Here is a 21,417-nt window from a genome sequence, read left to right on the forward strand (position 1 = left end):
TGTTTTGACTTTCACTGTTTAATTGCCAGTAATAAAGCAGATCTTAGTTGATGATATTCAACAGAGTTCAGTTTCATTTATCTCCGTTTATTCTATTTATTTTAAAAGTGCCTGGGAGCTTTCAGTGCTTGACACAATAACAAAATATACAATGTTAATTATATTTTGGTTGCCTAATATTTTCCACAATAGAGGATTATGATGACCTTTCATGGGGAGCTATTGCACCTCACTGTTTTCAGCAGGTTTCTGAAATGCAGTAGGTTTCTAATGGTAAAGCTATGTTCCATGAAATCCCAACCAGATTTTTCTGAGATACAGACTGTTTAAATCGCTATTTCCCTTCTGCTGCATATGATAGTCATGAATTTTTCTGCCAGGATGCCAAAATAATAATGAAACATAAATATTCTAAGGGTGAGGCAGATCTGCAGGTGATGCTGCACAAGAAAATACATCTCATCAAAACAGCCATGCTGGCTCAGATTAAAGGTGCATCCGACTGATGACATGACGCTCAGCCAAAAGTAGACACCTAAAGAAGACTGTAAGAGCAGAGATAGCACATAGCTTGAATTCTATATTGCATATTCCTCCACTTCTAGACTACAGGCAATGCCCAAAGAAGAGCTGAACTGGGAAGATTTTTCCAGTCAGGATAGTGGACACAATCAAGCAAAATCCCTTGGGAGTAGAGAAGTGTACCATACACCACACACCAGGCAGCTGTTCTCTATTTGTATGGCAATACAAAAAGCTAAGAGGGAAAATGAAGAGACATTTCTGCTTGACCCTTGAGTTTCTTCACTAGCCGATAGTCAATTTTGCAATGGACTGTACCTGATTTTTGGTCAAGAAAGACTATTTTTTTAAGTTCCAAATTTAGTTTCAATCTACTAAATGGATGTCAATACTGTGACGACAAGCATATGTAAATCAGTCAGTCAATACGATAAATATTTCGATAATATCCTGCCTGATTAATCTAATTTAAATCAGGATCTGCCTTAGGTTTAAAATGTTATAAATATCTCTTGCGTTCCTCTTCAATTATATGTAAGAAAATAAAGACCTTTTTAATCTTGCCTGGTTTGACATTACCTTAATTGCTTAAGATGATTTATTTTCCAAGATTTTATTCCCAAGTTATCAATCATCTGAAAGCAAGAAGTAGGTGGCAGCCTGAAATTTCTATCAGGTCTTCCTGTGTCCTAAGGATTTTTGCTGTGGTAGTAATTTGGACTACAAAAATAAATTCTCTCCACATGTTTTTCTATTATCTTCATGATCTCTATTATTTCTAAGTGTTATTCCAGAATATAAACCTTTCTATCTACACACAAAATCATTTCTGATGTCAAATTCTTACAGCTAGTTCCTGACTAGCTTTATTCATGTCTGTTATTTAAGCGCTAGTGGGAAAAGCAAGCATCTATGAAGCAGCCATTTCCTTCCAGTTATTCAAAGTAAATAAGCAAAATTTAAATAACATGTACACAGAGCTTAAACATCTACCTGCAATTTAAGTCCCCTATAATGATGATTGTATCTAGCTTTCTACAAGATCTGGGACTCATAATACTGCAAAAAACAAAATACTACTTCACATTACGACATGTTTCCTGTTGAACATAAATGGGAATTACGAAGAGTGCCCTCTGGAAACAAAAGAGGAATCGTTGTTTGCTTTAGTATATTCCAAGTATTTGTAGACTAGCCTTTTTCATAATTTCTTTTTCGTTCCAATGTGGCTGGATCTTTGCTACTAACTATCTGCCTAAAAATAATGCAGCTGTCATCAGTATCCAGTACCTATTGCACACTGAACTGGTACAGTTTTCAAACACCAAAGTATTTAATACACCAATTATAATTTATTGGCTAGTATGCAGTCAATATAAATAGAAGAGCAAAGAGACGTTCTTAGTAGGTCTTTTCCCTCTTTCCCTATAGAGTGTGTGTGAGTACATGTCTGTGTAAGTGCTTGAGAGGATGTATATGCACTATACATTTATATACACACATAAGTATAGGATAAATATATGTTGCAGAGTACCGTGTTTCACACACAGAGAAGACTAAGAAAAAATGGCCTATCGGTTGCTTTTACTTTGTTCAGTAGGGGTTGATCCATTGCCTAACATAAAAACGTGAGCCAAACTCAGCATTCATCAGTCTGCTGCATATTTGCTATACTGAAATTACAGTCACACTGGGGAAATAAACTAAAACTAAAAAAAAAAAAAAAAAAAAAAGTCCTAGTAAATTCAGTTGTATTTGATAGTATTTTTTCAACAGATTCCCCAAGTCTTTCTACCATGCTGCAAGAAAGAGGGGTGCCATGAAAACTGATGAAGATTTGTGTAAAAGAACTTGAGGATTAAAAGGCTTGATCATCCCAGATACCTCAGGCTAGCCAAGAACAGGGGTGCAGAGGAGTAAGGCTTTCCAGTCTAACTCCTTGAAACCACTCACATGGCTTATCCTAAGATAGAAAAAGAGAGAAAAGAGAGACAGAACTATTCCTTCCTCTAGGCTTGCTCAGGATCTAGAGGAAGGAGGCAATGGAGCAATTCCCTGTTGTCTCCCTCTGTCTCCAGAGTCACTGGATGGGAGTGCAGGGCTGCACAGAAAGATGCTTAATGAAAAGACTGAAGTGGGTCTGAAATGGAGTTTAAAGGCTGGAAGAAATTTTCACAGACCTCTTTTTTTTTTTTTCTTTTCCTGTTTTGAGTATAAGCAGAACTGTGGCTTGCCATATTGTTATATGCTCATTCAAGCTAGTGTTTCACTCTCTCCCCCCTCTACAGAGCATCTATCAATAGTTGCAATGGAGTTTTGGAGTCATCACCCAAAACCCCAGAGCTGATCAACACTAGACTAGCAGTGGCAAAAATTATCTGAGCTTAATTAATCATCATCCTCCTAAGACAGTAAAGCACAGTTAGGTTTTGCACAAAAAAAAGTTACAGGGAAACAAAGTGCTGGATTTATTTAACTGGCAGGATATTAAATGATATAGCTGTTATCTTTTCCTGTATTGTAAATTATTGAATTAAGCCTTCAGTCAGTTTGGCAACAGTGCCAAATGAATATTACAACAGTACAATGCAGCAAACAGTATCTGTCATCGAATCTAGGTCTCACTTATAACTGAAATTACAGTGAACAAAATGCTTGTGCAGTAGATTGGAAAAGGTTCATTATTATTTATTCATCTTGCCTAGTAACACAAAAACTAATGAAATTTCATTGAGAAGAGTGCACGTCAGGATTACTATACATCATAAAGACACATCCCTCTAACTTCATTGTGGATATTTGTCTCCGTAATTAGATGTCTGTTCCACAATAGTTCTGTATCTGAAGGACATGACCAAGTTCATGACATAAAACAAATCACCTGCACAAATGAAAAGGCTTCCTTTATCTTGCCTACATCTTGCACAATAGCACAAAAGTCTTCAGAATATCTTTCCATAAAGCCAATGAAGTCATGCACAGTTAGTAATTCTAGCATTGTTACTCACACATTTTTTTAATTTTTCATAAGATATTACATTATTAATACAGTTCACATATTGGTGTATTTATAGCCCCTATACCTATTCAGGCTATCGTACCTTTACACGTATCTCCACAATGAATTGTTCATAAACTTGTGTTCATCTGTAGCCAAAAGTGTAAATTAGTGAAGCTCCATTGAATGCTATCCTGAATGCATCAATTATGAGCAATTTTCCTTCACTGTAGCTTGAACTTCTAGTCTGGAATCTTTAGGGAATATTTTGTTTTTGTATTGAATGCAGTTAGTATCACGTAAATCTGAAGGAAGAGTTTGATTGCTCTACTCAGTATGGTATTACGAGAAATATCACATTTTGGCATTTCGAGATCTATCGTTAATTATTTTGGAATTAGAATGTGTGTATCTGTTAGACCAAAATGCAGACGGGTAATAAATTCACTGATACCCAATTATATTCACAGAAAGTTAGCTCAAAGTGTTGAAGCAATACTGGTTATCATAATAGAACTGTTTAAAAATGTTTGAAAACATATTTTGACAAAATCTTTTGTCAATATATATATTTAATTGAAAAAGACTCACGATTCAAGAATATGGTAGGTTTTGCATAATATTTCCTTAATTATTACTAGTGATATATTACACCCTAATTTTACATGCTAGATTCTGGCAATCCTGACAGCTGGTTATTTTAGTAATTAAAGTCATATTTTATACTTTTATTATTTGTTTAGACACCCAAGTACTTCAGGAAAATGTGCACTTAGTATACAACCTGAGTGCATTGCTTGCCACATTAGCCTCAGATCACCCTGCTTATACCACCATACAGGTTATGTTTAAATATTAGGAAAAATACTGGAATATTTGAATAATTTTTCCAGCAATAAAATTTAGGGGATACAGAATTGTTTTCACTGAAGACAATTAACATTTCTGTGCCATTTGCCAGGGCTGGAGGAGCCCTAACTATTCTGGTCTTGAAAGTTACGTCTCCAAACTCAAATCTGGGTGAGCCGCAGGCAACCTCCACGCACCATGCGTGGGAAGAGGGGACAAAGCAAGGCAGGCACTTGGGGTGACGGCTCCAAATGACGGGATTTCCCCCGCCGCTGGGAAATTGCAGGTTCACAGCTAGGCCTCCTTTCATCTGCTTACCCTCGTTATTTTTCAAATCTGCAAGGAAAGGGCATTGCTAGCCTACTGTGTCCCTGATGAAAGGGACGCCTGGCACTGTTGACTGTCATTTTAGAGACAGCTTCATACATAAAACTTGGGCTCGAGTACCAAGCTTCAATACATTACTAAGAGTTTCTGTGACTTCAGTAGGGCCAGGACTTCACCCTGCGCACCTCCTCAATGCCTACCTTTCTCCCTACATCAGTTAGCTAAGTGTCTTTCTGGTTTTGGTGTCTGATGACAGAGACAATGTGGAATTCCACCACTACTCCCAATTTGACTTTTTCAATAGAAGGTGAAGCTTGAAAGGAGCCCTGTGTCTCTGGAGTTCTGTATATCAATGTCTGAAGGGAGAAAACACATGAAAGTTGAAGGCCCTTTGGGAAAATCCTACAGGCTTTAGGTTGCTTCTGCCTGCTCAAACCTGTAACATCTCTTCTAATCTCCCTTTCTCTGTGTACATCTCCTGCTTCATGCTCTGATTGAGAACAGAACGTCACTGAGAGGGAGAGGAGGGAAGCCTGCCTCCCATTGCCTGTACTACTGACAAGTTGTTTTTACAGAATGTTTTCATATCCCTTTCCTGCTTCTGCTTTTCCCATCTTCTCTTTTCAGCATTAATATCTGATTCCTTGAACTGATGTGTGTTACTTTATGCTTCCCTGTTAGCAAAGAGGGTCTCATCCTTTACCTCTCATTTTGCATCTGTCATGCTCCTTTTAAAGTCCTTGAGCTATCTGGTCCAGGCTTTTGATGAGGAAAATAATCATTCCGTTCTGCTTCTGACAAGATTCAATCAAAAGCCCTAATGTTATTTGCAGGGAAAGACTCCACATTTAAAAATCTGTGGGTCCTATAAATTCCCTATAAATTCCCCCTCTTCCAATTAAAACTTACCAATGTCTTCAGCTGTGAAGAAAATTAAACAGATTTTGAAGTCATTTGGGATTTTTCATATTTTTTCTACCCATGCTGTCATTACAAGGGGGAAGTCTCTAACTCACCTGTCCCATCTTTTTTGCTAGAACTGACAGGCGTTTTACTATCAAGCTGATTTAAAAGAGGCCTCTTAATCAGGTGTCATCTTTGGCCCATAAAGTCATATTAATGTTTTGGATCAGATATGAGGCTCTATCTAAGGCACATTAAGAAAGATTCATTAGAAACTCACTACCCCTGGAATTTACAGCCTTCCTGGAACTTAATAGCCTGGATAAATTCCTCCTTATCTGGTTTGCTTATGTGAATTATAGCAGTTTTGCATTTAAAAGGTTTTTAGAGTATAGGTTTTACCATTATTCTGGCTTCTTTATTCTTACAATCTTCAGTAAGAATACACAGATAGGCTACATATATACCTGCCTGGGCAGCAGCATGACCTCTCCATGCCTACTGCCCAAGTCCAAGCGAGGAAAGAACTGCCCTAGTCCATCACTTATTTGGGATTCTTCAATACAGGACCTCTAGCTCCTCGTTCTACAGCTTCACGAAGGACTCCTAATCTCTGAGCGGCTCCATAAAACATCATGGCAACAGAAATAATCACAGAAGCTGCAAATACTGCAGACCCTGGAGCTCTCAGACCAACAGAACTGTACATTTCTGGCCCCCGAGCAATGAATCCTCTCGAGTTTGCCTGCTCAGAGGTGATTCACATAGGCAAACATAAAGCCTTATATGGTCTTTCTCTGTAAACGGAGCATGAAGTTTCTAGGACACCTTCAGTTTCACCAGACAGAATGTATCTGATATTACTGATCCGTTTTGAGTAATAGTAATTACGACTCCACTTTGCAAAGAAAGTCATAATAGAAAGGAAAATCTGTGGTAGGAAAGGGATAAAAAAAAAGTCAGCTGGTTTGCAATATTGGCCTACTAATTTATCCATACATATGCTACAGGCTGGGTCTTGGCCAGCCTAAATTGCTCTCAGGTTGTATGGCTTGGCCAGCCTAAATCGCTCTCAGGCTGTATTGCCTAGCATTTCCAGTTGAGCAGACACCTCATAAGGAGCTAAATATGAAGCCAGCCAGAGTCAGACAACAGGAAAGAAGAGGGAGAAGGATTTGGCTGGAAATTAAGTTGATTAAGTGTGGGCTCCAGATTTGTGTTTCATTTTCCTTGTCTGGATGAGACGGTGCATAAGCATTTAAATATTTATTGTGACTAACCAAAAACTCTTTGACTACATCTGACATGAAAATCATAGCTCAATATAAGTAACCATTGCCCATAAAGCAATGAGAGGAAAGCACTGTGATATCCTCTGCTGATACATAATTATGAAGAAAATATGCTTCCTCCTCTTCCGTTGGCACTGTGTTAATCTCTATATTGGCTGAAGACAGTATCACATAACGAATAAAGGAATGTTGATTCATTTCATACTTTAGATTTTAATTCAGACTAGCATAATTATGGTCTTTATGGAGATCAAACTGATTTGGTATCATAAAGAAATACATTTTAACTTCTTATAAAACATTTCATAACAAGAGTTTATATTTCCTTTCAAGCACCATGCTGAGGATTCGCACAAAAGTTTCATGTATGAAAATGATACATTTAATCAAATCTTCATATTCCAATAGATTTTTAAAATCTTAATTATTTAAATCTTAACAAAAGTAAACAGTCCTACAAAGATTCATTTGTCTCATGTATCTCTGGAGAAATCATGGTGACTGGGATTGAATCTGGAGAATGGGGGAGAAATATATGGCCATTCTCTATATGAAATGCAGAAGGATGCATCAGGAAATTAGAAGTGACCAGCCTGACCTTTTCTATAAATAAGAGATGGACTCACAGTACACCATTGGCTCTGAAAGTGCACATCATTTCTCAGAGATTTGGTGTTATTCTCTGTTGCAGATCAGGCAGCAAGAAAAGGATATTAAAGAGAAAACAAAATGACAGCAGGAAACCACCTTTACTAAAATTCATGGACAATATTTTTGTGATAGGGACTGCAATGTGTCTACTGTAAAGGAGCTGTTAAGGTGCATGTGAACTATTGTGTCCTTATTCACCATGATAAGGATCTGCTATATTAAGGACACTGAAAGGGGATACAAGAACTAAGATGTTCAAAAGTCTGAAAATGACAAATGAGTCTAAATTCCACTTAGAATCATCATGGGAATTTAAATCCAGATTTACCAAAATATTTACATTTTTATCAGCTAAACCAGGGATTTTCATGTACATCAGGTAGCTCACCACTGTTAATTTCAGGCCCACCCAGCTACATTGATTTAAAAAATGGAGCAATGATCCCTAGGTCATTTTGGTGCTTTAGAAAAGCTTTTCACTGGCAGTTCTGGGAAGGTAACGAGAATGACTAACAGGCTAAGTAAATTAACCCAGAAGGGAAGAAAATTCCTACCAAAGAAAAGACAAGTCAAGGGATCAATTGTAGAAACAGTGAAAAAAGAAGTCTTAAAATTTGTCAAGGGATTAAAAATAGAAGAGTAGCAGGAAAAGAAACAAAGATTATTTAACTATATCCAGCCACCATCTCTGAGAGACATTCCATCTTGCCTTGCATGGTTTGCTGAACAAACTGTCTTCTCCCCTACTCCCCACAACAAGAAAGACTACCATGAGAAATAGAAATAGTTCTGGTTTACTTTACAATCATTTGATTCTGAAAGTATGAAATAAAGAAAAAATAATTTGGGGTCTTCAGTCAATATTGGGAGATGTGTAACCTTTCTGATCAGAAAGTTGGAACTGTAAGATACGAGTTACTCATTTTTCCTACAGCACCTTGCTCTATGACTAAAGAACCCTGGCAGAACCACAATATAAAGAATAAAAAAAAATAAATTAATTTAAGCTCTAGGCAGAAGTAAGGGCTGAAATGCAGGCTTATCTTTAGGTATTTGAATAACCCCACCAAAAGCAAACATCAAGGCCCTATCATGTCTTGAATGTAGTTGAGTGACAGCTTCTTTCATTGGGTTTGCTTCATATTTTCTGAGATTTTCACCTGTGTCCACTAGTTATGGATAAGTCATGAAATATTTGGAGTCTACTCTAAGTTCGCTTATAGTCTGCAAAGTTTAACAGAATGAAAAAGTTATGGAAATTGATAGGTTTTATGTGATTTACTGCATTTTATGGTCTGTTATGTCACTTGTAACATCACATAAAATGTTCAGCCAAGTTTAATATTTTGTCTTCAAACCACTAGCTCATCTCAGCTGTTTTACTAGCCTGACTTACTTTATATCCTAAACTGAGAGGATGTATTTTTTCTTTCTAGTATCCTCATGCTATCTCCTTTATAACATGAGATATTCTTAAAATGAGATGTGTCTACCCAAATAGCTATTGTGGTATAAAACAAATCAATCTTTTTTGACTGCTACTTTGAATTTTACTCCAATTCTCTTGAAGGCTATTTCTCACAGGTACTGGTCATGAACACACTCACAGCTGGGCTGACTTTCTCAGTTTCTGAAGGATATACAGTGTAAATCGGGCTAACAGACCCATAGGAATGGGCATCTTGATTAAGATATGTAGAAAACATTGTGATTATCAGATGCCATCCTTAAAAAGGCTTCTGGTCAAAAAAAGCTCAAGTATAAAACATTTTCATTTGTTCATCGCTCTCTAGAGTTTTGCCAGATGTTCTTTGCTTTAGATCCACTGAAGTAGAAAAGTCTGACTACATTCATCAGTACAAAACAATTTTACTCCTAGCAAGATGGGGTTGTTAACTTTTCTGGTTTAGTTAAAAATATTTCAGATATAAAATAAAGATTAAAAATCAATGATATTTTTAAAAATTAAATATTATATTCTCGTTACTTCCGATAAAAATTATTCATACAATTCCAGGATTAGGACTCTCAGAAAAATAGCAAGTGTCACAAAAAGATGAAAGCTGACAACAATGCTGATCTGGCTTTTTTAACATTTAGAGGAAATAGACTGAAGTGGTTGAAAAGTACGAAGGGAGATGAATATGTAGACAGCTGGTAGCAGATACAGATGATCTGATTTTTGACATGCACCCTGTGTGGTTGCTTATAGCCCTGCAGAAGGCACTTGGGTTGACAGGGTGCCAGTGGCTGGGGCTGACCTGGCTGGGACGAAGCTTGGGGAACTGCCTGGGAGTGCACGCTGAGTTAATGCGTCAGGACGGCGGATCGTCTTTGGGGATGCAGGAGGAGACTCTGCTGGTGTCAGTAGAGGAAGACCTATCTGTAGCAGCTGAGAAAATCCTCTAAGGAATTACAGAGCTATAGAGCAAGAGGATTGCACTTGGCAACTAGGGGACTGAAGCAATGACACAAGGCGCGGTGAAGCAGTGGCCTTTGGGAAATAGGTTGTACCTTCCCTTTCTCGTTACCCACAAGCAGATAGAATAGGTGAATAAAATCAGACATGATTACTACCCACATTTACGTTGCTTCCAGAATACAACTGTAGAGCAACTAGGTTTTGGGGTTAATACCTCTTCTTCCCAGCTGTGTAACTGTACTGCAAACTTTCTTAGACTCATGTAAGACATCTGAGAACTGGAGAATGGTCCAGTTGCTAAGCTTTATTCAAGGATCTGGGATCATTTATTTGTTCTATCACCAGTATTCGGTTATAGCTTTGAAAAAATCATTTGATGTCCATGAAAGTTCTCCTTGCAGAAACCTCTGAGATGTTGAGGAAGCAAATGGGTCTCACACCAGCCCACATGTCTGTTGTCCCCTTGTGTTTACATGCTGTAATTAGACTCTGTGGGTCACTAGGAGGATACAGGTTCTAGTGAAAATGATGAATAAACAACCTTTGTTTAATGCTACTTCTGTTTTAAAAGGGCCCAAATGAGGCGGGGGAGGGGGAACCCAAACCAAAAAAAACCCAAACCAAATCCTGAAACCAGGGCAGCTAAAGTTTACAAAAGTAATGTATCAAAGGATGTGAAGGGTTAGAGGAGAAAGAAATGACTGATTCCCTTAGACTGTGATGTGACCTTCTGGAGCCCATCACCAGAGAGGCCAAATGGCAGAGGAAAGGAAAGCCCAAGACCACTGCCCCACCATGATGTACCTCTCAATCTAGAAGCTATCTGCAGGTCTGCTAGAGGTCCTCACTCTTCCTCTCCCACGGTATGCACTCTCATGGACCATAGCGAAATGTCTGCCTTGACAGAGTTTGGCCGCAGCCAGTGAGCTGCCTGTCTTTCAAAGGGTGACGTGAGGCTGACGCATCCACTTCATCAGGCGAGCAGGGAGGTAGAAGCACCAAACACAGAAAGCCACAATCTCACCCTTTCCTGCTTCCAGCTGTGATCTAAAGCACAAGTATGAGGTAGACAGGAGAGATTTAATAAATGGCCATATAGCTTCCATAGGAAATATGCAAAGAAGCTAGTCTTCACTGTCACTTGCAAAATAAATCATCAGCACCTGGGATATGCGATTTTATTATCAATCAGGCTTGAAATATTTCCTCCTTAATAGCCAAATGTCTGGAGGTGGATTCTCTGCTGAATATAATAGCAGACCTTAACTTCTGACCGAAAGCAAAGGACACCAAAGGACACTCTTATGTGTAAGGACACGCTAAAGATGTCTAATCTTAAATTATTGTTTGTCTTTCACAGGGGAAGAAACCCTTCATGGTCCTGTTTTTATCCAAGAGCCATATGATATCACTTACTCCATGGGCTCAGCAAATCCAGAAATCCTACTGAACTGTACAGCTAAAGGATATCCACTCCCATACTACAGGTGAAGTAAATTTTGGAAAAGTATTGTCTCACTGTAAATCTTTTAACTGTGTTTTAATCAGTAGTACACCGTCATACATACCTCAAAATGTGTTGAGCACTCACAGTGAGAATATACATAGGTATAGTAAATTTGAGGAATGAAGGAACAATATTTTTGCTAGTCTACTGTTAAGAAAATTAACATAGGAAAAGAAAGCACATCATTGAAAATTGTCCCCAAAGTATTTTAAAACACACAAAATTACTTCTGAATCCAGAGAACAGCTGTGAAAAATGGAAAAATGGAAATGCTGCACATTTGTATTTGATAAAACTTTCTGTACATCAATAAATGCTTGGCAAGCAAAAAAGCAACATCCTTGCCCATTTCTAATTCTAACATTTCATGTGTATATTTATAGTGTTTATTTAGAGAAACAGCAAGGCACAGCTCTGATATCTAGCTTACAATACTCTGTAGACTCACTTAATAGAACCTTGGTACATAGGCTTGTTTGTTTATTCAGTAACTATGGACTCAACTTTTAAAACATAGATTGTCACACCAAGGATCTGGAAACCTGAGTCTAATAAGAGGAAAAGCTGGAAATCTGGAAAAAAATTACAGTCTGCTTTATTCAGAAAAAAATGGGGAAAATAATGGTCTGGGAAAAGGAAAACAAAAAAAAGAAGTCATTCATGCAAGACATGAAAGAAAATTATGTCCTACCAAATACTTAGACAGTATTTATTCAATAGCTTTTAATTGCTCACACAATAGTTTCCTCTGTAAAGTACTACTACTAGTTATCAACTTGGCTTTTGTACTTCATGTATTAATTTGTTTCCAAATATTGTGCTAGTAAAGGAATACTTTTCTCCTTTTCACAGTATAACTTCTCTTCCTATGAGCAGAAATCCTCACCTATTTCCCATCCCATTTGTTCTTCCTGTTTTCAACATGGACATCTACTGGTTCACGTCATGAATTTCAAGTCTTTCCAGTTCATCCATTGATCATCTGCTTCATATCCATGCAGCTTCCTCAGATACCTATAAAAATTAGTGACACTTGTATTCCAACCATGGTCTCCTCACATGCACAAATAGTATAGACAGCAGGTTTTATTAGGCAGGAGAGCTATGAAGTCTCCTCCAATCATATATCTGATATTCTTATTTTCTCTTTCACTTTTTTCCCACCCATCCATTAATTAGAGTCATTATTTAATTTGCACTATAAGAACATTTTGCAAAGCCTCCATTACTCTAGTAAGATGAGATCAACATCTGGGGATTGATCCTGAACCATCTAGGTCAATTAGAAGTTATCAGGCTATCACTGCTGCTATTACAACTTGGGAGCTTTTCACCATGACGTGAAGGGAATGGGAAGTCTTCAGCACTTTTCTTCGATTTCACTAGAACTAACGCCAGTTTTGTCAGATAAGGATTGAGTCCATATATTTAAAGTTCCAACAATTTTAGATAAGTCAAGCACAGTATGAAATTTTAATTGTATCCTTTGTTGACTGATGGGAAAGAACAGCAAGGACTACTGCAAGGTTTTTCTTTGATTCAGAAATACAGAACCAGTACAACAGGAATAAAGTTATATACAAGCTAATTTGCCATTTAGCACCTTTTACATAAATAAATGTGCTGATTAATACCTTTTCTTTAAAGAAACAATGCTTAGCATTTCGTAAAAGTTTTATTTTATTATGTACTATATTAGTCTTATAGACACGTCGAATATAGTAGTAACTTTTTGCAACTCCATTTCAAAATCCCGTGTGTCTAATAACCACAATGCAAGAATTCTAGAATTAAAGTAGGCATAAGGGCTAAGTAATAAAAAATGAGAGACACTGATTTCCTGTTGGACACTGTTGGAAGTAACAGAGAACATAGATCTGATCACAATGGAAAAAAAAATATGGATAGAAGTATATCTAAAATCAGCACGTGTTAGGAAATCTATATAGGTGTCCTGATAAATACCATTTTATCTATTATGCCTTTTTCTATAAAGTCAAAATTGTTTTTAATATCAGGTACATTATTTCAACTGTTTCCCTGTGTGATGTTGGTGGTAAATAAACATAACCTTTCAAATTAAATTTATAATGTTTTGCACTTAAGCTTTTCTGTTATAGTTGATTGAGGGATTATCATCAACTAAAGGAACAAATTTTACTTCTTTTTCTGCTTACAGCCAATCCATGAACATATCACAATTCCACAGTTTTCTTCCATTAAGTCATTCCATTCAGTACAGCTAGCCTTCCACCACACTGAAAAAAAAAAAAAAAAAAAACCAGACAGAAAGAAGTCACCTAGACCTGCCAAGCAAGTGTTTTCTGCAGTATGTTGACATTTCCTGTTTGGTCTCAGGTGCTTAGTTCTAGCTCTTTTTCTGAACTTACATTCAGTATCCAGAGTAATCACATAATCTAGCATTTTCATGCAAGTTTGAAATTGAGGATTTTTTTTCCCTCAGTAATCTTCACAGAGAGCAGTCAATTGAACAAATAAGAAATCCAAGGGCAGCATAAGCATTATTCATTATAACAATATTTTAATATTTCAGCATAACTTAGAATGATGCAGTAAAATAAGATCAAGAGATTCAAATTCAATCCAAATCAAAGTACCACAGAAGATAGCTGTAACAGACAAATAAAAGTGGGGGGAACAGAAGTACAAAGTCTATGATGATTGCAAATAACATAAAATATGTTTCTAATCATAGCATAAAATCGTAGAATGATTCCCAGTAACCCCCAAAATATATTTATCTTACTCACACCCTGCAAAAACAAATGACAACCCTGCTGTAGCATACTTGTTCACTAAAATACTGTCCCTTGACTCACTGCAGATTCTGCTTCAAAAGTGGAGTAGAATTAAAATTGCCTTCAATCTCTGTTGTCTTGTACACTGTCAATAGTTTTTAAACTTTCTATTTTCTTCCTCTATGGAAATACTGCATACTAGGTGGTTTTGCAAGGGTTTTTTTCCCAGTTACAAGAAAATCTCAGGTGACTTGGAAGGACGTTTCCATGTGAATACAAATAAACTAAGAAACATAGAACAAAACAGAAAAAAAACCCTGTACTTTTATTATAGCTGTACACTGAAAAGATAATTCATTAAATCATGTATGCATATATCCACACAGAAAATAGTTCAAATTAGGGAAAGATGTATATACAAGTAAGAGCTTCTAGCTATGGTAACTTTGGTACAAAATCATGATGCAGCCATGCGTGCTTTGTAAAACTTCCAGGATTTTACTTGTAGAGCTGGAAAAAGCTCTTTCAGCAGGAAATTCTAATAGTTCTAAATGTATCTTTTTTTAAAGGCAAGCAAAATAGATTAATGAAATATTGCATTTGAATTTATCCAAAATATTTGCAAATTGACTAAGTGGAGTCTTTTACTAATTCCTTAATTGCTTCAAGAATCATACATTGATAGTTTCACTGAAATTGATACACCTTCACGTTTCATTTCCGGAGAAAAGTCACATCTTCTGAAAGAAAATGTTTCCTTTTCCTAAATAGTTTCTATGCAACAATGCAACCACTCTTTTCCAGACTCATTAATCATAGAAATGGGACTCATTTAATTATAGCTACTTAGACATTGCATAGCACTGTACAGTATCCTTACAGATGTGATCAGAAATTTCCTGGTTAAATATCCACTTACCAGAAACCATAATCTTATCTCAAAAGTTAAAATGTTCCCTACCGAAATATCAAAGATGGTAGGTGACCAAACAGCAGTTTTATCTCCTTGAAACTTATGGGACCTGATGGGATCCATCCAAGAGCACTGACGGAACTGGCAGAGGTCCTTGCCAAGCCACTCTCTATCATCTATCAGCGATCCTGGTCAACGGGGGAGGTCCCAGAGGACTGGAGGCTTGCCAATGTGACTCCCATTTATAAGAAGGGTCAGAGGGAGGATGCGGGGAACTACAGGCCTGTCACCCTGACCTCGGTACCAGGGAAGATTATGGAACGGTTTGTCTTGAGACCACTCACATGGCAAGTCCAGGATAAGAAGGGGATCAGGCCCAGTCAGCATGGGTTTATGAAAGGCAGGTCCTGCTTGACCAACCTGATCTATGACCAGGTGACCCACCTAGTGGATAAGGGAAAGGCTGTGGAGGTTGTCTTCCTTGACTTCAGCAAGGCCTTTGACACTGTCTCTCATGGCATACTCCTTGAGAAACTGGTGTCTCGTGGCCTGGATAAGTGCACTCTTTGCTGGGTGAAAAACTGGCTGGATGGCCGAGCCCAGAGGGTTGTGGTGAATGGGGTGAAATCCAGTTGGCGGCAGGTCACAAGTGGTGTTCTCCAGGGCTCGGTGTTGGGCCCCGTTCTGTTTAATATCTTTATTGACGATTTGGATAAGGGGATGGAGTGCGCCCTCAGCAAGTTTGCAGACAACACCAAGTTGGGGGGCAGGGTCGATCTGCTTGAGGGTAGGGAGGCTCTACAGAGAGATCTGGACAGGCTGGATCAATGAGCCGAGGTCAATCGTATGAAGTTCAACAAGGACAAGTGCCGGGTCCTGCACTTCAGTCACGGCAACCCCACGCAGCGCTACAGGCTTGGAGAAGAGCAGCTAGAAAGCTGCCTGGCAGAGAAAGACCTGGGGGTGCTGGTCGACAGCCGGCTGAATATGAGCCAGCAGTGTGCCCAGGTGGCCAAGGCCAACAGCACCCTGGCTTGTATCAGAAATAGTGTGGCCAGCAGGAGCAGGGAGGTGATTGTTCCCCTGTACTCGGCACTGGTGAGGCTGCACCTTGAGTCCTGTGTTCAGTTTTGGGCCCCTCACTACAGGAAAGACGTTGAGTTGCTGGAGCGTGTCCGGAGAAGGGCAACCAAGTTGGTGAGGGGCCTGGAGCACAAGTCTTATGAGGAGCGGCTGAGGGAGCTGGGGCTGTTTAGTCTGGAGAAGAGGAGGCTGAGGGGAGACCTGATCGCTCTCTACAACTACCTGAAGGGGGGTTGTAGTGAGGTGGGTGCTGGTCTCTTCTGTCAGGTGGCTGGAGATAGGACGAGAGGAAATGGCCTCAAGTTGAGGCAAGGGAGATTTAAGTTAGATATTAGGAAAAATTTTTTTACTGAGAGGGTTTTCAGACACTGGAATAGGCTGCCCAGGAAAGTGATTGAGTCACCATTCCTGGAGGTATTCAAAAAGCGAGTAGACGGGGTACTTCAGGACATGGTTTAGTGGGCATGGTTGATGGTTGGACTCGATGATCTTGAAGGTCTTTTCCAACCTAAATGATTCTATGATTCTAAACCAACTCCTCCTCTGAGGCTCATTATGAGCCTGTGTACGTGTTGGATTGCAAGCCAGATACCTTGCACTTGTATTTTTCCTATAAAGTGGCAGCTCTGGGCTGAGGACTCCATCTCCTCAGCTCTGCTGGATTTCCTTGCACATGGGTCGGCGTGTAGGGAGAGGTGTCGGGATCACCATGTCAGTGGATACGTGGCCCAGAAGAAATTCTTCTCAGAGAGGATAAGGGAAGTGTAAACACCAGAGAAACCTGTGGGTATGCAGCTTAACAGTCAACTTGAGTATAAAGAAACATTGACATTTCTCAAACAAGTCCTAAGAATATTTGTATTCTGCAACGATCTCTAATATTTCACCATTTTTCTAAGCTTTCTGTTCTTCTTCTTTGAACATTTTTAGTTAGATCAATATTTTTTCAGTGTGAAAACATGATAGAAATTAATTATATTACTTTTTCCACAATTCTTTTATAAGATATTACCCTAAAGACAGATTGCATAATTTGCAGTTGCATTGTAAATACACATTACTCACATATTCATGTCCATTAATACATTCTACTACTCCACATTTTTATTTGCTTGGAGATGGAGACTATTTGAATAGCAAATCACAAGTATTGATTAAGTAGTATAAATAAGAGGAAATCACCATATATTATAAGTTTACCCTTATATCAGTGATTTGACTGCAGTGTACTTTAGAAGGAAGTTCCCAGTAAGCCCAGCATCAAAGATTTAACGTAACCCAGTGGCTTGGAAGAATACTGGTATATTGGTACATCTGAATGTTAGGATAAATTGGCAACAATTTAAGAAAAGAGAACAAGAGAGAATAGACTACCTCTTGCTTGAGATCTTTAAATCAAGATGGGAAGAGGGAGGAAGTCCCACATATATACATTCTGAAAGTCTTTAACTTAATGAAGAATTTGTGGGGAATGTTTTATAACTGGTGTTCTATAAAAAGTTAGATTTTGAAGCAAATAGAATATGATCATTTGTTGTAAGAGTTCATAAAACACACAGTCTTTTTTTTTAAGTTTGGACATATCAATACAATTTGAGAAGTCTTACATTCCTAGGGAACTAATGAATCGAGCATCAGAATATAGCATTTTTTTAAAAGTTTAGGTTCTGAAACAATTGGTCCAGGATGCATTCCCTATAATTAATGAAAAGTATTTTCCAATGGTTTCACGAAGAAGTTCACAAAAATATGTAGGTGATCCTTGCTTTAACAGGCTTACATTAAAATTTTCTTAAAATAATCCTTCAAAGATTTCTGTGTATTAGACAGTATACTGCAGAACACACAAAGTCGTTAAATCATTGTCTATCATATGAATTCATTAATTCACTTTCTTCAGTGTGATGTAAACATTTTAATTAGGAAAAAGCCCACACCAGGAGATGAACCCCTGATCTATATGCAAAGTTTAATAATCATTGTACCACGGTGATTAGAATGATTATGGGGATACTGTGAAGAATTCATTTGCAGCAACTAAGCCAACAACTTTGCATTTGTTTTGAAAAACAATTATAGAGCTTAATTGGGAGCCATGTAATGATGACAGCAGTTCTTTCAGTGATTGATTCCAAAGTTAAAGAGAACTGGCAAACTAAATACCAGAATATCCTATATTAGAAAATTGAAAGGTTTAGACAGCATGTACCATATGAATATGGCAAAATCCTAACACTGATACAGACTACTGCTTCATAGAGCAGGCTCACAGATGGGCACCAGCTAAGATTTTGCTCATCTTTGGGGAAAAAAAAAAACAAACCAACCAAACAAACAACAAAAAAACCACCACCACCCCCCAAAATACCCCAAAACAGCAGCAAAAACCTAGACCAACTAAAGCAAAACATAAAAAAGGAATAGAGCAGAGGTATGGAAAGGTCAAAAATCAGCTGCAATTGGTAGGAAGAATTACTGATGGTCCACTGTTGCATCTAAATTTCTTAATGTTGATTAAGTCAGTGGTTGGCAGACCCAGGTAAATTATTTAATGTTACTAGAATTTGTTCACAGAATTCAATTGATTTCGTATTTTAATCAGTCATTACTCATCTTTAAAAACAACAAGTGCCCCCTCGAAAGGTCAGGATCCTCGCTTCCTCTGTACATATTTGTCAAGATTTCCCTTGGAACACAGAATTGCGTTTCACAGCACAGTTTGAAAATCTTCCTCCAAAAGAACAACTACCTGTGCAGTCTGATCGTGTAGAGGAAGGTCTGTGGGTGATGGAAGTAAAGTATTGTGTTGTATATCCAGGTCAAACCTTCCAGGAATATAGTTATGGTGCAAGTTTGCTTCAATTTGTTAACTGCGGAAACTACCATCACTGTAAGTTCACCTCTGCAAATAACAAGAAAGAGAAATTTTTTATGCTGTGATCCTTTGGATAATCAACAAGGAGACAATTGCCCTTGTTTCAAGGACTGCCATAAAGCCTTCTGCAAACCCAAAGTGAGCCATTAGCAATTCTTTTGCGGTCTTTGCATCCTATGGAGGGGTAGGCATCACACCCACATAGGTCACCAGAAATGATACAGGCTGAAGAAATGGTTGTGGTATAAAATTAGGAGAAGAAAAGATGTGGTTATGTAGTTTTAGGATTGGTGACAACCTAAACTGTGGCATTAGCAAGCCCAAAGCTTGCAGGCATCAGTGACTGAGGTCCTTTATTCTTCCTTTGGACCTCATGTGGACAATAAAAATTCAACCCTTATGTGACTAATGGTAAAGCCACAAAATTTCCCTTCTTTAAAACATATAATATTTGTTTTCTTTGAAATATAAATTTGATTTTGACATTTGTAAATAGCTGTGTAATGTTGCAGACACAATCCATTTTCTACTTTGTGGACTAACAGGGACAAATCATGTTTTAAAATAGCGGCATTCTCATCATTAAATTATCAGGCTCAAATTTGCTGTGTAAAAAACTTCTCTCTCTGCTTTCATCTGTCCTCTGAAGTGTAATCCTTGCTGATCTATATCTCCAAATCATTTTTGTAACCAGATTTATGACATCATTTGCAAGGACTGTAAAGCACATTCAGGTACCATTTATATTATAAAAAATAAGGTAGCTGTAGTCAAGGTATATACCATACTCCCAATTGGACAGATAACTTAGTCTGTATGAATAAGTTATAATTACTTTTTGTAGATATTTGGATGAACACTGGTGACTAGCATAAAAGCAGTAAAGATTTTTCAAAGGACAAAATTACTGATATCATTAAGATTGATATAAGAAGCAGTGTTGTGTGAAAAATGATATAATTTTGTGATATTTAACTACATTTTTATCATTACAGGTATGCTACAGCACACTATTTAAGATAAATATGAATAGGCTCTGTAAATTATAAGCATAATTTGATTTTTTTCCCCTCAAAGGTGGAAGCAAAATGGCACAGATATTGATCTTACCATGAGTTATCACTACAGGTTGGTTGGAGGCAGCTTGGCAATCAATAACCCACATAAAAAACAGGATATTGGAACATACCAGTGTTTGGCCACAAATTCATTTGGAACAATTCTGAGCAGGAAGGCAAAGCTTCAATTTGCATGTAAGTTGGGAAGATCATATTTATTAGAGCATTATTTTCCGATTAATTCTGCACATGAACTGTAATTTATTGGATAATTAAAGTATCATTGGTGATTCTGTTCAAAAGGTTTGGTTTACTTCAGCAGTGTTTATTCTTAAAAAAATCGTTCCTAGTAAATATTAATAACAAAAACAGACATCTGATGGCTGCTAGCCCTCAGGAACAAGAATAACTTTCAGAAAATTGAAAGGTCAAGGAAGATAAGTGCAATTATTTTCACTTAATAAAGGCATTTCCACTTTTTAAGACAGTGCTTTCTTTGCTGTATTGCAGGTAGTTACAATTGGGGGGGGGGGGGAAATATTGCAAAAAGTTAGGCTTTCTATTTTCTATAGCGTAATGAGGTCCCAGTTATAAAAACATTGTACCCCTAATTGCCACACTGATATTTTTTTTACATTAACAGAATAAGAAACACTCTTTTTCCTTACCCAGTGTGCAAAACGGTGAGCTATGCTCTGAAATGTTTGCTATTTCAGCTCAATTGGGTAGAGCACATACGCTGTCTTGAGAGAATTTAAAATTTATTTTAGGCTTGCTTCCCATTTCACTTCTTCACAACTTCACAATCTTTTTCACAACGTTTGTATGTGGTGACTGAATTCTGTTAATGCCCTGGGGGGCCAACACCATCACCACCAAAAAAATCCCCAGATACTACCTCCCTTCCTTTTTCTTCAGTATAAAGGTCTGTTGCTGGGAGAAAGCAATTGTTTTCAAACCTCATTAATAAAATATGTGTCTAAAGCCAACCTTGTGTCGCTATTTCAGAGACCAGCAAACGTATTAATTATTAATCTTGTTCCATTTCTCATAGCAAATCTCATGTCGCAGGGGTTATACAAAGGAGACATTAGAGGTCAGGATGGTTCAGAGACTCTCTTTTAGTAGAGCTGATCAAATGCTATATCGTTAGTATCTCATTTAATAATGTTCTACCCCAAATTTCTCAAAGAGCTTTTGATTCCCAAGAGCTGGTCAAATGGAAACAAAAAATTTGATTCATTATTTTCCCACTTTT

General features: G+C 37.7%; 1 protein-coding gene across 5 annotated transcripts in view; it reads left to right on the forward strand.

Annotated features, from left to right (window-relative positions):
• Positions 1-21,417, forward strand: part of LOC115333345 (contactin-6-like) — a 151,906-nt gene that overhangs the window by 46,977 nt on the left and 83,512 nt on the right. For 4 of the 5 annotated variants that reach the window (XM_029996205.2, XM_029996204.2, XM_029996207.2 and 1 more), the window contains 2 exons: positions 11,325-11,451; positions 20,179-20,354. In XM_029996205.2, coding sequence (XP_029852065.1) covers positions 11,325-11,451; positions 20,179-20,354 — 303 coding nt within the window. The remainder of the gene's footprint in view (positions 1-11,324; positions 11,452-20,178; positions 20,355-21,417) is intronic. The other variant, XM_029996206.2, reaches the window with a different exon arrangement.

The sequence above is a fragment of the Aquila chrysaetos genome, chromosome 20 (genome assembly GCF_900496995.4).
Source record: "Aquila chrysaetos chrysaetos chromosome 20, bAquChr1.4, whole genome shotgun sequence".
NCBI classification, from domain to species: Eukaryota; Metazoa; Chordata; class Aves; order Accipitriformes; family Accipitridae; genus Aquila; species Aquila chrysaetos.